A 17379-nucleotide genomic window follows, 5' to 3' on the forward strand; every position below is an offset into this window, starting at 1 on the left:
ACTGATCAGGCATCGACACAAGAATCAAATTGTTTATTAGTGAAGGATTTTAAAATTTAAAACTGACGCAGAAGTGAAATCACTGGAAAGTAAGAAAGTTAGGGTCCTATCTCACTGAGCAGAATGAGCAGTTGGAGACATATATTAGCAACCAAAACTGCGAACAAGCAACAGTGTCGTAGTTGGTGTCTCACTGAAGTGGTCACTTGCAGCTGAAGACGAATGACACATTTGCAGACAAAGTGTTCAGCTCTTGTTATCCTGCTATTATCCATGTGAATAGATTGTGGAAATTCCTTCACTGTTCCAAATAATGGCAAAATAAAATAATAATAATAAAAATAATAAAGCCAACAGAGAACTCACTGATTTGCAGATTGATGTCCCTGCTGGATCTAGTGTCATATCTTCCATGTCCAGTATGTAATCCATCCATTTTCTATACTTGCTTACTTCAATTAAGGGTCATTTTGGCTCTGAGATCTACACACAGCAATCATTTATGTGCTTGAACAGTCTTTTCTCTGTGACACAGCGATGTCCAGCAGTGCTTCAGGGGTGTGCATCCTCTGATTTGATTTGATTTATTCATCAGAAATATTGTAAGTCTCTATTCCCTTGTTTTTTTCACACGGCAGTCTCCACAGCTGATCTGAGGTGGATCTGCACGTTGATTTAGTACAGATATGTCCTCCTGCATTTTGGGTCTGATGCACATATGGCATCACATTTCCACGGTATTTGGCAGAAAGGTTTTCCCAGTTTAAAGACATATGTGCACTGTTGGAGCTGGAACTGAGCAGTGTGTCATTTAATGAAAGCATGTCATCATATTTCCTCACTGTTTCGAGCACATCAAAGAACTTCCACCAAACCAAACGTTCTCAGAGAGAGACAGAGAGACAGAGAGAGGGGGAGAGGGGAGAGACAGAGAGCGCTCTAGATAAAAAAGATTAAAAGCGACACAGTCCTATACTCCACTCCTGCAAGATTGTGCACCTCAATAAAAAACCATCAACAGCAAAAAACAACAACAAAAAAAACATTAAATGCAGAAGTCCTGATGTTCGTTGCAACTGTGGCCAGGCTGGCAGCAGCTCAGCCACTTCCAGAAGCGACTGTTCCTTTCTGATCCTCTCTGTTGTTAATGGCATGCTCCCTTGCAGCTCGTGCGTGTGGTTCAGCTCCGCTTCAGAAAACCAGGGAGTCAGAATCATAAACCAAAGAAAAGAGTGGCCTTTATTGTAAATATATACAATGACATATGTCTTCTGCATATAACCCATCCTAATTATGGTTACAGGCAATCCAACCACAGGGAACAGTGGGTAGCCATGGTCCGGAACTCTGCGATGCCAGGAGTAGAGACGCTGCCTTGATCAGAGGCAGAGAAAGTAGGAGACCCTAAATAGGCATGATTTTGGTTATGGGAGGAAACCATAGTGCCCAGAGGAAACCAATGCAGTCTCCACACAGAAAAGGTGGGAAGCAATCCTACGACCTTCTTCCTGCAACGCATTAGTGCTCACCACTAAGCCACTGTGGTGCCCTAGAGAGATCAACCCCCAGGAGAATGAATACAATGTAACACCGGCCTTCAATGGAGAGTGTGTTGAAGTAGTGGGGCAGTGATTGCCCCGGCAAGAGTAGCTGTGCAGTGAAATGGGTGCGCTGAATTAGTAAGAGAACCAAAACACGTTAAAAGAGTTTCATTTCATGCTTGTTTCTTTAAGAATAAATGTGTCTATGCATAACGGGTGGACCACACACAATCGCACATGTCTGATTCTGTGTGGGACATCACGGATGTGCACAGAGGATGCACAGCATGTGAACCAATCACATCCACTGGCCATTATAACAAACGCTTAAAAAAATCTCTGATTTCAGATGTGTAATTCTTGTTCCGGCCACATTATTGAAGCAAACAAGTGAATAATTATGCTACATTCTGCCAGTGGAACACAGACAGCTGTGTGCACAGTTGAAAGAGATTGTTTTTCTTTTCTTTTTTAATTGCTATGTGGGATCTTAGTGGATTTGGCCCAGTATGTCTTTTCATGTCAGAGACACGAATCTACAGATTTATGTTGAGTGACACGTATTTCCAAAAAGAAACATGGTTTAATCCAGTGTTGTCCAAAGTATTCCAGAAAGGGCCAAGAGGGTGCACCTCAAGTGACAGAAGTTACCTCAAGTTATCTTTTCTTATCTTTTTCACGATAAAGGCTTTCCCTGAAAACAACACACAAGCTCAGTAAGGGAATTGAGGTTTCAGATTGTAGGCCGAGTGAGTTAATCAGAAGAATAGCTAATGTAAAAAAAAAAAAAAAAAGCCCATAAGCAGCCTAAAGGCATGAATAAGAAAGTGTGCGACTGCTTCGTGCAACAGGCCAAAATAATCTTGGAAATTAGATCAAGAGAGACGGTCAGTATATGTAGTACTTAAATGGTAATTGGGTGATGATGTTCATGTGTATAGTGGCATTCTTTTAAAGGTATCAGTGGAGAAAATGGCATAAACCAAATTAATTGTTGTTATTACGTCCGCCAAGGACGTTTATTTATTTAGGATTTCTAGGATTACATCAGAACTACTGCACTGATTTTGACAAAATCTTCACCGCAGATACATATTAGCCCATGGAAGACTCCATTAAATTTTGAAGGTGATCCAGATCCATATTCTGATTTCACTTTATATTGGCTTTGGAGGATTACGTCAAAACTACTTCACAGATTCTCACCAAATTTGCATGACAGATACATATTAGGGCATTGAAGACTCCACTGAATTTTGGAGGTGATCCAGATCCGGATTGGCAGACGTCAGAAATCTGATTGCTCTTGTTTTAAAATGGGTTCCCTGCCAAAAGTGTAAAATTTATCAGATTAGGTTATTTATCCAAACCTGAGGTCGGTTGATGACAATAGTGTCATACACATATGGCATATGTTAATCAGTTATTTATTCTTTACATTTTAGTGTGTATTTTATGAGTATTTATTAACATGTTTTTTGTGATTGTTTTTATTTTTACTTTTTAAATTATATTATTTTACATGAAAGTTTTGATTTGATATGTTTGTGAGTGCTATACAGAAATAAAGTTGTTATAAAAATACAGTCATTTGTAGCAATATATATATAGTGTTAACAAAGGAAAATATTACTTTAGTAAGCTCCCTGGGAATATATCCAACCAAAAAAACTGGAGATTCAATCCAGAAGTCCTTACAAACATCAAGTTTTGTGAATACCTAGAAACACACATAAAACTCTTCTTTGAAACTAATGGTGAAGATGACATTTCACCCACACTATTGTGGGAAACCTTTAAGGCATATTTCAGAGGCTGTGCTATCTCTTTTCAATCATCCCTTAAAAAGAGTAATAAGGAACGACAAATGGAATTAGGAAAAACAAATTAGTCAGCTAGACAGAGATAATGCTCAGCAACCCTCTTTGGGAAAACACACAAAAGATCGCTGCACTCAAATACGAGCTGAATAAAATACTGTCTGATAAGATTAGCAGAGCCTTTGTTTTTGTAAAACAAAAGCACTTTGAGTTTGGTGATAAACCGCATAAATTACTAGCAAGACAATTATGTAAAATTGAAAATGACAGAGCAATTCATAAAATCAATTCAGGAGTGGGACTTGCCCTCACTTCACATGAAGACATTAATGACCGATTCATGCAATTCTACAAAAATGTATACACATCCGAACATAATACATCGCCAGATGCAGCACAGTCATTTCTGGATAAATGCAACCTCCCATCTTTAAGTGAAGCAGAGCGTAAGATCAACAGGGGGCGCAAATGAACGGTCAATAGATGAGCCAAAAGGTAACAATTTAATGTTGTGAATGTGCACAACAAATATACAGACAATCTCAGAATCTGATAGCAGTCAATACACAAAGGTGACGTGTGGGCAGGCTCGAGGATAGAAGACGTCTGTCCTGAGAAGAGCCGGAACCACACGATTTCCGCCGCCACCAAACCTGGTGAATACTGGAGCCGCCAAGTCCTGAATTCCCAGGTGATCACCGTCCCCGACTGTCGGATCTGGTACTGCTGGTGAGGAGCACAAACAGTGAGATGTGGGTGTGTGCACCCCCAGTAACAAAAACAGTCAGAAGGTGGAAAGTCACCTCCACCTCTAATCACACACTCGTGCAGCTCCTGTTAACCCACTTATCTGGTTGGGGTGTGAAGCGAAGCCGTCGCTGATCACACCAAAACGCCAGTCCCACAGATAAGGCAACACCCACAGGAAAACGGCTGCAAAGAAGTTCAGACTATAAAGTGAAGTTCAGACTATAAAGTCAGTGTTAAGTTCAGATACAGCAGAGAATATTACCTTCACAGGTAGATGATATCTCGGCAATGAGGTGGAGATGACGTCCGGGTTTTATGCAGTAGTACGATGAAGTGTAGATGGGTGACAGCTGTCATGAGATAATGAGTGACAGCTGTCACCCCTGGCTGTATCCGTGGCGGCAGCGCCCTCTCGTGCCTGAAGCCCGCACTTCAGGCAGGGCGCCCTCTGGTGGTGGGCCTGCAGTACCTCCTCTTCTGGCGGCCCACACAACTGGACAAACTCAATCTCCTCCCGTTGATTCCCAGACACTACCAGGGTTACAGGTAGTGTCTTGTGTGTGAGGGAGAAGAGTGCCATCTAGTGCTCGCACCTTCACTGGCGAAGAAAGCGCCACCAGAGGGAGCCCTACCTCCCTTGCCCATCTGCTATCCAGCAGATTCCCTTCTGACCCCGTGTCCACCAGTGCTGGGGCTTGAAGGGTTAAATCCCCGCTCAGGATTTTAACTGGGAGTCGTGTTGACAGATGTGTATGACCCACGTGAATGTTTTGACCCCCCCTCAGCCCAGTCTCTAAGGGCGGGCGTTTGTGTTTTGACCGTTTGAGGCAGTCTCTCTGCTGATGCTCATTCGAGCAGCAGACAAAACACTCCCCGCGGACCAGCCTCCTCTGTCTGAATGTGGCCCTGCTCGTGTCCGTAGCACCGTCAGCACCGTCTCTTTCGGACCCGGGAGGAAGAGGGACAGCTTGTGCCTGACCACACCCTTCGCCTCGCTCCCGTCGGCGTTCTTCTAACTGATTGTCCAATCGTATAACCAAATCGATAAGCTCAGCCAAATCCCGCGGTTCCTCCTTAGCCACCAGGTGCTCCTTCAGGACCGACGACAGTCCGTTTATGAAGGCGGCGCGGAGCACAGTCATATTCCAGCCGGATCTCGCAGCCGTGATGCGGAAGTCGACTGCATATTCGGCTGCGCTGCGGCGCCCCTGTCTCATTGACAGCAGCACGGTAGACGCGGTTTCGCCTCTGTTAGGGTGATCAAAAACAGTTCTGAGCTCCCTCACAAACCCAGTATAAGAGGCGAGGAGCCGTGAACTCTGTTCCCAAAGCGCTGTAGCCCAAGCGCGTGCCTCGACACGAAGCAAATTAATCACGTAAGCCACCTTGCTGGCGTCAGACGCGTACATCACGGGACGTTGTGCAAAGACGAGCGAACACTTCATAAGAAACTCCGCGCATGTCTCCACACAACCTCCGTATGGCTCTGGGGGGCTTATGTATGCTTCAGGGGATGGTGGGGGGGGGTCGTTGAATGACCAGTGGAATGTCTGTATTCGGCACCGGGTCGGCAGGAGGAGGAGCTGCAGCAGCGCCCTGAGCGCGCGCTTCCACCTGCGCGGTGAGAGCCTCCATCCTGCGATTAAGGATGACGTTTTGCTCGGTTATCAGGTCCATCCGAGCGGTAAAGGCGGTGAGGATGTGCTGCAACTCACCAATCACGCCTCCAGCCGACGCCTGCGCACCCTGCTCTTCCATTGGCTGTCCAACAGATGGTTGACGCCCCTCGGGATCCATGACGTTGGCCGAGATATCCTGTTGGGGAAAGTGTAGTGACACGGACCCACAACAGGGGGCGCAAATGAACGGTCAATAGATGAGCCAAAAGGTAACAATTTAATGTTGTGAATGTGCACAACGAATATACAGACAATCTCAGAATCTGATAGCAGTCAATACACACCGCCACCGAACCTGGTGAATATTGGAGCCGCCAAGTCCCGAATTCCCAGGTTGGATCTGGTACTGCTGGCGAGGAGCACAAACAGTGAGATGTGGGTGTGTGCACACCCAGTAGCAAAAACAGTCAGAAGGTGGAAAGTCACCTCCACCTCTAATCACACACTCGTGCAGCTCCTGTTAACCCACTTATCTGATTGGGGTGTGAAGCGAAGACTTGGGTTGTGGGGGCCTTGTCCTATATGTCTTGTAGGTCTTGTATTTAATACTTAATTTCTTTACAGCGGGCTATTGCTGTTTATTGTTTTTTTATTTTAAGTATTATTATTGTGTTACTGTTATTGTTTCTTATGTTTTGATTATTTTTATTTCTATTTTAGATATTGTCACTATGCATTTTTGTTGTTTATGTATGTGTCAGATTTTTTTTCTTTCTAATAAGAAACATGTAAATGTCAGACCAAGTGCCTTGTTGAAAGAAATGTTTCACAATAAATATATTTGAAAATGAAAATATTACTTTAGTGGATTTGCAACCCTTAAGGGCTCCTTCACACATAACACGATTGAAGCCAACTAGCGCACAGAGGAGGAATTACATGCCATTCGTGAAAAATCCAAGCCACCTCAAACGCCTTTATTTATTTTTATTTATTTTATTTTTTGCTTCTCCATAGCAGCTGCACGATGTGGTTCCACACGTTCCAGCTGCTCGCACTGTGTTTGTGCACACTCGTGCGCGTGCACGAAACCGTCGCGGGTGTGTCATGCACGCCTTTGGCACTGTGCATCCCTTATGGCAGCAGGTGGAATGCTTCATGGTTCCCCATTTCATGTTTAGTTTGTAGATTTTCTTCCGGTTTCTACGTCTTTTGTGTTATGTGTGAAGTGGCCCTAAAGGTGTATTTATTCCATAAATGTTTGTAAGCAAAGCGGCAGTAAAACAAGACCTTTTGTTTTTGACAAGTCTATGGAGGATGATTTATATTTACGTGGTCTATTAGAAAAGTATCCGACCTTATTATTTTTTTCAAAAACCATATGGATTTGAATCACGTGTGGTTACATCAGACATGCTTGAACCCTCATGGGCATGCAAGAGTTTTTTCACGCCTGTCGGTTACGTCATTCGCCTGTGGGCAGTCTTTGAGTGAGGAGTCGCCCACCCTCTCGTCGTTTTTTCATTGTTTAGGAATGGCTCAGAGACTGCTGCTTTGTTTGATAAAAATTTTTTCAAAAGCTGTAAGGCACAACTGAGTGGACACCATTCGATAAATTCAGCTGGTTTTCAGTAAAAATTTTAACGGCTGATGAGAGATTTTGGTCTGGTAGTGTGGCTTTAAGGACGGCCCACAGCGCCTGACGGCGATCTGCGCTTCGAGGCGGCAGCGTCTTGCTGTTTCAAGTTGAAAACTTCCTCTGTTGACCCAGGAAGTCGTCAGAGAACAGAGAACTTTCAGAAGAAGTCGGCATGAGGAGTTTATTCGGACATTCCATTGTTAACGGACATTTTGTAATGAAAGAACGTGTGGGCAGAGTCGCATGTCGGGCCGGACCCGAGCGCGGGGGGTCGCGACAGGAAAAACACCTCCATTGGAAACCTTAACGGGCAAGTTGGAACATGCCCAAGCTGTTAAATAATTTCTCAGTTACTCACTTGTTGAAAGCCATCAAAAGCCGCCTGAATTTTACAAATGATTTTCAACACGGAGGTGTTTTTCCTGTCGCCGCGCACACAGATTCGCCGAGTCGTCACGGAAACGACTCGGCGAATTTGCGCGCACGTCTTTCATTACAAAATGTCCTTAAACAGTGGAATGTCCGCATAAAGTCCTCATGCCGGCCTCTTCTGAATCTTCTCTGTTCTCTCACGACGTCCTGGGTGAATTAAGCCTTAAATTAGGATGTTTTCAGGTCAAAACAGGCCGACGACGGCGCCTGGAAGCGCTGTGCGACGTCCCGCTCCGTGGGAAGTCCTTACAGCGACAGAAACACCCCATAATTTCTCATCAGCCATTAAACTTTTCACCGAAAACCAGCTAAATTTCTCGAATAGTGTCCTCCAGAAAAAATTTTGATAAAGCAACGCGCGCCGTCTCGAGCAGCGTGTGAAACAAAGGAATTCAGCCGAGAGGGCGGGACCACATCTCACTCAAGGCCTGCCCACAGGGAAATGACGTCACCGACGCGTGAAAAAACTCACACATGCGCACGAGGGTTCAAGCATGATTGGTGTAATCGCACGTCATTCAAATCCATATAGTTAAAAAATAAATAAAAGTGTCGGTTTCTTATCTAATACACCTCGTGTTTATGTTGTTATTATTATAACTTCTTGTTGTTGTTATTATTATTACTACTATTATTTTTGGCTAGATTGTTATTGGTAAAATAATGAAGCAGTACCCCTTTATATACAAAATGCATTGCACAATAATACAGCAGTTAATTTTGTGGATTAAATTATAATTTTAGCTCTGTCATAGCATCTGTGCAGTGGTACAACCTGCAAACTGTGTGTGTTGCCAATATGGTGTTTTTTTCACGCATATTTATCAGGTTTTTAGACAAAACTGACATCTATTCTCAGTGTTTGACATCAACAAATGAACCAATTTGTTTCAGTCATTAACAGAACTGCTGCAGGAACACATTGTTTGCTTGCTGAACACTCGTAATAACATCATAAAGCTTCTCAAAGATGGTACAGCATTTTGTATCACATATATTCAGATTATCATTGTATTACTACAATAAAAATATTTCCTTCCCATTGTTTTTAACGTCTGGTAATACTACAGGAGTCCCTGCTAGAGGAGGGAAGCAGCGGAGAGAAGACCTTTTATGGCTCAGATGAAGACGAGGACGAGGATGAAGAGGAAAAGGAGAAGAAAGCCGAGGCAGCTGCCATGGCCAAGAGGAAGCCATACGTGATGGATCCAGATCATCGGCTGCTGCTGAGGAACACCAAGCCACTCCTGCAGAGCCGCAATGCAGCTGTGAGAGAAGTCTGACATAGTGCACATCTGTCGCATAGTTTAGGCACGCAGAGCGGAACGTTGCTCATTAATAGTTTGAGGCAGTCAGAAGTCAAACACATAACTGTTACAAATACCACTGCTGTGACACTGTGACAAGAGACAGTTTTCTTCACAGAGATTAATGAAGCATTACATTTAATTACTGCCACTGTGGTCACCCTGGGTGATCTGTGTTTTATCTCCCCACCAAAAGAGGTGTTTTCATTTTGGAATAGCTCAAAAACTGACTGCAAGTCTAGCTCTATAATATCATTTACACTGAAAGAAACAATAAAGACACAAGTCATATTCCTCCTCAGGAACCACCTCAAGAAGATTCATGGCACCACCAGCAGCTGTACTATATATATATATATATATATATATATATATATATATATATATATATATATATATATATATATATATATATATATATATATATATATATATATATTTTGGTCCACTCCTCCATACAGATCTTCTCTAGATCTTTCAGGTTTGGAGTTTCAGCTCCCTCCAAAGATTTTCTATTGAATTCAGGTCTGGAGACTGGCCAGGCCACTCCAGGACCTTGAAATACTTCTTACGGAGCCCCTCCTTAGTTGCACTGGCTCTGTCTTTGGGGTCATTGTCATGCTGGAAGACCCAGCCATGACCCATCTTCAATGCGCTTACTGAGGGAAGGAGGTTGTTTGCCAAAATCTCGCAATACATGACCCCATCCATCCTCCCTTCAATACGGTGCAGTTGTCCTGTCCCCTTTGCAGAAGAGCACCCCCAGAGTATGATGTTTCCACCCCCATGCTTCACATTTGGGATGGTTTTCTTGGGGTTGTTCTCATCCTCTAAACATGGTAAGTGGAGTTGATACCAAAAAGCTCTATTCTGGTCTCATCTGACCACATGACCTTCTCCCATGCCTCCACTGGATCATCCAGATGGTCACTGGTGAACTTCAAACGGGCCTGGACATGTGCTGGCTTGACCAGGGGGACCTTGCTGCCCTGCAGGATTTTAAACCATGACAGCATCATGTGTTACTAATGTAATCTTTGTGACTGTGGTCCCAGCTCTCTTCAGGTCATTGACCAGGTCCTCCTGTGTAGTTCTGAGCTTTCTCAGAATCATCCTTACCCACAAAGTGAGATCTTGCATGGAATCCCAGACTGAGGGAGACTGACAGTCATCTTATGTTTCTTCCACTTTCTAATAAATAATCTTAACAGTTGTTGTCTTCTACCAAGCTGCTTGCCTGTTGTCCTGTAGTCCATCCCAGCCTTGTGCAGGTCTACAGTTTTGTCCCTGGTGTCCTTAGACAGCTCTTTGGTCTTGGCTATGGTGGACAGGTTGGAGTGTGATTGATGGAGTGTGTGAGGTGTCTTTTATACAGGTAACAAGTTCAAACAGGTGCAGTTAATACAGGTAAAGAGTGCAGAATAAGAGGGATTCTTAAGGAAAAATTAACAGGTCTGTGTGACCCAGAATTCTTGCTGGTTGGCAGGGGTTCAAATACTTATTTACAGCAGTAACATACAAATAAATTATTTAAAAAATCATACATTGTGATTTCTGGATTTTTTTTTTTTGATTATGTCTCTCACAGTGGACATGCACCTAAGATGAAAATTTCAGACCCCTCTATGATTTCTAAGTGGGAGAACTTGCAAAACTGCAGGGTGTTCAAATACTTATTTTCCTCACTGTGTATATATATATATATATATATATATATTATATATATATATTATATAAAAATATAACAAGCTTGAGACTGTACATACTGTACATCACCGAGGAACGAGGCCCAAATTAATACCTGGGAATTTAAAAAACTTTTTGTCTAAACTTGTAGCACAGCCTCTGTATCACCATCCAGAAGGTGTGGCATTTAGAGGCTTTACAAGTTACATTATCCATTCACTCGCATTGGTGGTGGTAAGCTACTAATGTAGCCACAGCTGCGCTGGGGCGAACTGACGGAAGCGTGGCTGCCATTCTGTGCCTATGGCCCCTCTGACCGCCACCTCATTCATACACAGGCAAAGTGGGTTAAGTGTCTTGCCCAAGGACACAACAGCAAAATGCAGATTTTTGACTGATTGGGAGCCAGATTCGAACCGCCGACACTTCAGTCATAAGACAGCTTGCTCTACCAACCGCACCATGTCCAAAGCGTCCACCACACACGGTGTCTCCTTACCCGAGTGCTCCACACATACGCACAGTCTGTGTGACAGGCTGGAGACCACCAGGTTGTTCATAAATGCCAAATCCATGATAAAATGTAAGAAAACACAGATAAAGATGATAAAACACTGGCCAGGAAGCAGCAGACAACACGGTACATTAATTGCCACTAAACTCTGCGTACACGTGCAGCGCTTATGCACCATGCACATGCTTGCAGTCGCTGGAATTGGCGCCTAGTGCAGGCGTGTGTTCTGTGAGTATAGCACCTCATTGGTAGCCACTAAGATGGCACACATAGGCCTTCTGTATGAGAGGGGCTTAAGGAACTGATGGATTTGACTTCAGATAGCAACGTGACATCACTCACATTTAAGAAAGTACTCAGTTCTGTGACCTAAGAACCTGTCAACCAGGGAGGAAACCATTAAAAAAAGTAGAAAAAACTTTACAGTTGATCACCTAGACACATTTCTCAAATTTGGATTGTTGGGTTAGGGATTGTTTTAAACCAGTTATGCTAAAATATAAAAAATAATTAAGAAAACACATTTTTTTCAGATGCTGTCAGGTTTCATTTTCTGTCTTAAAAATAGACCAAAAGAATTTTATTTTATTCACACATCAGTAGAATAAATGTCACATCTTCAGTTTGTGAAACAGTGATGCATTGATACAGGATGTCCAGCATTTTATCGTGTACAACAGTATTTTACCGTGTATGTGTTGCTATGTCTGGTCACTCCTTAACCCCCCCATCACACACATTCATGCTAAATTCCTCACGGTCCAGGTGGTGATGGCTGTGGCTCAGCTGTACTTCCATCTTGCCCCAAAAGCAGAGGTTGGAGTGATCGCCAAGGCCTTGGTTCGTCTCCTGAGGAGCCACAGGTGAGTTCTAAAGCATTTAATGTTAAATACATTTATCTCTTCAGTTTTACAATCAATCAATCAATCAACTTTTTTTTTATATAGCGCCAAATCACAACAAACAGTTGCCCCAAGGCGCTCTATATTGTAAGGCAAGGCCATACAACAATCACGAAAAACCCCAACGGTCAAAACGACCCCCTGTGAGCAAGCACTTGGCAACAGTGGGAAGGAAAAACTCCCTCTTAACAGGAAGAAACCTCCAGCAGAACCAGGCTCAGGGAGGGGCAGTCTTCTGCTGAGACTGGTTGGGGCTGAGGGAAAGAACCAGGAAAAAGACATGCTGTGGAGGGGGGCAGAGATCGATCACTAATGATTAAATGCGGAGTGATGCATACAGAGCAAAAAGAGAAAGAAACAGTGCATCATGGGAACCCCCCCACAGTCTACGTCTAAAGCAGCATAACCAAGGGATAGTCCAGGGTCACCCGATCCAGCCCTAACTATAAGCCTTAGCGAAAAGGAAAGTTTTAAGCCTAATCTTAAAAGTAGAGAGGGTATCTGTCTCCCTGATCTGAATTGGGAGCTGGTTCCACAGGAGAGGAGCCTGAAAGCTGAAGGCTCTGCCTCCCATTCTACTCTTACAAACCCTAGGAACTACAAGTAAGCCTGCAGTCTGAGAGCGAAGCGCTCTATTAGGGTGATATGGTACTACGAGGTCCCTGAGATAAGATGGGACCTGATTATTCAAAACCTTATAAGTAAGAAGAAGAATTTTAAATTCTATTCTAGAATTAACAGGAAGCCAATGAAGAGAGGCCAACACGGGTGAGATATGCTCTCTCCTGCTAGTCCCCGTCAGTACTCTAGCTGCAGCATTTTGAATTAACTGAAGGCTTTTTAGGGAACTTTTAGGACAACCTGATAATAAAGAATTACAATAGTCCAGCCTAGAGGAAATAAATGCATGAATTAGTTTTTCAGCATCACTCTGAGACAAGACCTTTCTGATTTTAGAGATATTGCGTAAATGCAAAAAAGCAGTCCTACATATTTGTTTAATATGCGCTTTGAATGACATATCCTGATCAAAAATGACTCCAAGATTTCTCACAGTATTACTAGAGGTCAGGGAAATGCCATCCAGAGTAAAGATCTGGTTAGACACCATGCTTCTAAGATTTGTGGGGCCAAGTACAATAACTTCAGTTTTATCTGAGTTTAAAAGCAGGAAATTAGAGGTCATCCATGTCTTTATGTCTGTAAGACAATCCTGCAGTTTAGCTAATTGGTGTGTGTCCTCTGGCTTCATGGATAGATAAAGCTGGGTATCATCTGCGTAACAATGAAAATTTAAGCAATACCGTCTAATAATACTGCCTAAGGGAAGCATGTATAAAGTGAATAAAATTGGTCCTAGCACAGAACCTTGTGGAACTCCATAATTAACTTTAGTCTGTGAAGAAGATTCCCCATTTACATGAACAAACTGTAATCTATTAGACAAATATGATTCAAACCACTGCAGCGCAGTGCCTTTAATACCTATGACATGCTCTAATCTCTGTAATAAAATTTTATGGTCAACAGTATCAAAAGCAGCACTGAGGTCCAACAGAACAAGCACAGAGATAAGTCCACTGTCCGAAGCCATAAGAAGATCATTTGTAACCTTCACTAATGCTGTTTCTGTACTATGATGAATTCTAAAACCTGACTGAACCTCTTCAAATAGACCATTCCTCTGCAGGTGATCAGTTAGCTGTTTTACAACTACCCTCTCAAGAATCTTTGAGAGAAAAGGAAGGTTGGAGATTGGCCTATAATTAGCTAAAATAGCTGGGTCAAGAGATGGCTTTTTAAGTAATGGTTTAATTACTGCCACCTTAAAAGCCTGTGGTACATAGCCAACTAACAAAGATAAGTTGATCATATTTAAGATTGAAGCATTAAATAATGGTAGGACTTCCTTGAGCAGCCTGGCAGGAATGGGGTCTAATAAACATGTTGATGGTTTGGATGAAGTAACTAATGAAAATAACTCAGACAGAACAATCGGAGAGAAACAGTCTAACCAAATACCGGCATCACTGAAAGCAGCCAAAGATAACGATACATCTTTGGGATGGTTATGAGTAATTTTTTCTCTAATAGTCAAAATTTTGTTAGCAAAGAAAGTCATGAAGTCATTACTAGTTAAAGTTAATGGAATACTCAGCTCAATAGAGCTCTGACTCTTTGTCAGCCTGGCTACAGTGCTGAAAAGAAACCTGGGGTTGTTCTTATTTTCTTCAATTAGTGATGAGTAGAAAGATGTCCTAGCTTTACGGAGGGCTTTTTTATAGAGCAACAAACTCTTTTTCCAGGCTAAGTGAAGATCTTCTAAATTAGTGAGACGCCATTTCCTCTCCAACTTACGGGTTATCTGCTTTAAGCTACGAGTTTGTGAGTTATACCACGGAGTCAGACACTTCTGATTTAAAGCTCTCTTTTTCAGAGGAGCTACAGCATCCAAAGTTGTCTTCAATGAGGATGTAAAACTATTGACGAGATACTCTAACTCCCTTACAGAGTTTAGGTAGCTACTCTGCTCTGTGTTGGTATATGACAATAGAGAACATAAAGAAGGAATCATATCCTTAAACCTAGTTACAGCGCTTTCTGAAAGACTTCTAGTGTAATGAAACTTATTCCCCACTGCAGGGTAGTCCATCAGGGTAAATGTAAATGTTATTAAAAAATGATCAGACAGAAGGGAGTTTTCAGGGAATACTGTTAAGTCTTCTATTTCCATACCATAAGTCAAAACAAGATCTAAGATATGATTAAAGTGGTGGGTGGACTCATTTACTTTTTGAGCAAAGCCAATAGAGTCTAATAATAGATTAAATGCAGTGTTGAGGCTGTCATTCTCAGCATCTGTGTGGATGTTAAAATCGCCCACTATAAGTATCTTATCTGAGCTAAGCACTAAGTCAGACAGAAGGTCTGAAAATTCACAGAGAAACTCACAGTAACGACCAGGTGGACGATAGATAATAACAAATAAAACTGGTTTTTGGGACTTCCAATTTGGATGGAAAAGACTAAGAGACAAGCTTTCAAATGAATTAAAGCTCTGTCTAGGTTTTTGATTAATTAATAAGCTGGAATGGAAGATTGCTGCTAATCCTCCGCCCCGGCCCGTACTACGAGCATTCTGACAGTTAGTGTGACTCGGGGGTGTTGACTCATTTAAACTAACATATTCATCCTGCTGTAACCAGGTTTCTGTTAGGCAGAATAAATCAATACGTTGATCAATTATTATATCATTTACCAACAGGGACTTAGAAGAGAGAGACCTAATGTTTAATAGACCACATTTAACTGTTTTAGTCTGTGGTGCAGTTGAAGGTGCTATATTATTTTTTCTTTTTGAATTTTTTTTTGCTTAAATAGATTTTTGCTGGTTATTGGTGGTCTGGAAGCAGGCACCGTCTCTACAGGGATGGGGTAATGAGGGGATGGCAGGGGGAGAGAAGCTGCAGAGAGGTGTATAAGACCACAGCTCTGCCTCCTGGTCCCAACGCTAGACAGTCACAGTTTGGAGGATCCAAGAAAATTGGCCAGATTTCTAGAAATGAGAGCTGCTCCATCTAAAGTGGGATGGATGCCGTCTCTCCTAACAAGACCAGGTTTTCCCCAGAAGCTTTGCCAATTATCAATGAAGCCCACCTCATTTTTTGGACACCACTCAGACAGCCAGCAATTCAAGGAGAACATGCGGCTAAACATGTCACTCCCGGTCTGATTGGGGAGGGGCCCAGAGAAAACAACAGAGTCCGACATTGTTTTTGCAAAGTTACACACCGATTTAATGTTAATTTTAGTGACCTCCGATTGGCGTAACCGAGTGTCATTACTGCCGACGTGAATTACAATCTTACCAAATTTACGCTTAGCCTTAGCCAGCAATTTCAAATTTCCTTCAATGTCGCCTGCTCTGGCCCCCGGAAGACAATTGACAATGGTTGCTGGTGTCGCTAACTTCACATTTCTCAAAACAGAGTCGCCAATAACCAGAGTTTGATCCTCGGCGAGTGTATCGTCGAGTGGGGAAAAACGGTTAGAGATGTGCACGGGTTGACGGTGTACACGGGGCTTCTGTTTAGGGCTACGCTTCCTCCTCACAGTCACCCAGTCGGCCTGCTTTCCCGACTGCCCGGGATCCGCCAGGGGGGAACTAACGGTGGCTAAGCCACCTTGGTCCGCACCGACTACAGGGGCCTGTTTAGCTGTAGAATTTTCCACGGTGCGGAGCCGAGTCTCCAATTCGCCCAGCCTGGCCTCCAAAGCTACGAATAAGCTGCACTTATTACAAGTACCGTTACTGCTAAAGGAGGCCGAGGAACAGCTAAACATTTCACAACCAGAGCAGAAAAGTGCGGGAGAGACAGGAGAAGCCGCCATGCTAAATCGGCTAAAAGCTAGTAGCTACGCAACCTAGTGGATTCCTAAAAACACGCAAAGTGAATAATGTGTAAATAATTTAGAGGTGATTCAGCAGAAGGAGTGCTTTAGTTAAGGCACCAGACAGGCCATGAAGCAGCACAAGTAACGCACGGCAACAGCGAACGCACAACAACGGTGCAAAAATAAAATAAAAATCCACTAGACAGGCTGTGGAGCAGCACAGGTAACACACGACAACAGTGGTAGAAAATAAAATAAAAATCCACTAGACAGGCTGCGGAGCAGCACAGGTAACACACGACAACGGTGGTAAAAAAAAAAATAAAAATAAAATAAAAATCCACTAGACAGGCCGTGGAACAGCACAGGTAACGCACGACAACGGTGGTAAAAAATAAAATAAAAATCCACTAGACAGGCTGTGGAGCAGCACAGGTAACGCACGACAACGGCGGCAAAAAATAAAATAAAAATCCACTAGACAGGCTGCGGAGCAGCACAGGTAACGCACGACAATGGTGGTAAAAAAAAAAAATAAATAAAATAAAAATCCACTAGACAGGCCGTGGAACAGCACAGGTAACGCACGACAACGGTGGTAAAAAATAAAATAAAAATCCACTAGACAGGCTGCGGAGCAGCACAGGTAACGCACGACAACGGCGGCAAAAAATAAAATAAAAATCCACTAGACAGGCTGTGGAGCAGCACAGGTAACGCACGACAACGGCGGCAAAAAATAAATAAAAATCCACTAGACAGGCTGCGGAGCAG

At 43.0% G+C, this 17379-nt stretch overlaps 1 protein-coding gene across 15 annotated transcripts in view; it reads left to right on the forward strand.

Annotated features, from left to right (window-relative positions):
- The window catches only part of LOC117515402 (AP-3 complex subunit beta-2), a 207692-nt gene that overhangs the window by 100228 nt on the left and 90085 nt on the right, over positions 1-17379 (forward strand). For all 15 annotated transcript variants that reach the window (XM_034175956.1, XM_034175958.1, XM_034175957.1 and 12 more), the window contains exons 8-9: positions 8872-9069; positions 12074-12171. In XM_034175956.1, coding sequence (XP_034031847.1) covers positions 8872-9069; positions 12074-12171 — 296 coding nt within the window. The remainder of the gene's footprint in view (positions 1-8871; positions 9070-12073; positions 12172-17379) is intronic.

This window comes from Thalassophryne amazonica, chromosome 8 (genome assembly GCF_902500255.1).
Source record: "Thalassophryne amazonica chromosome 8, fThaAma1.1, whole genome shotgun sequence".
In the NCBI taxonomy this organism is placed as follows: domain Eukaryota; kingdom Metazoa; phylum Chordata; class Actinopteri; order Batrachoidiformes; family Batrachoididae; genus Thalassophryne; species Thalassophryne amazonica.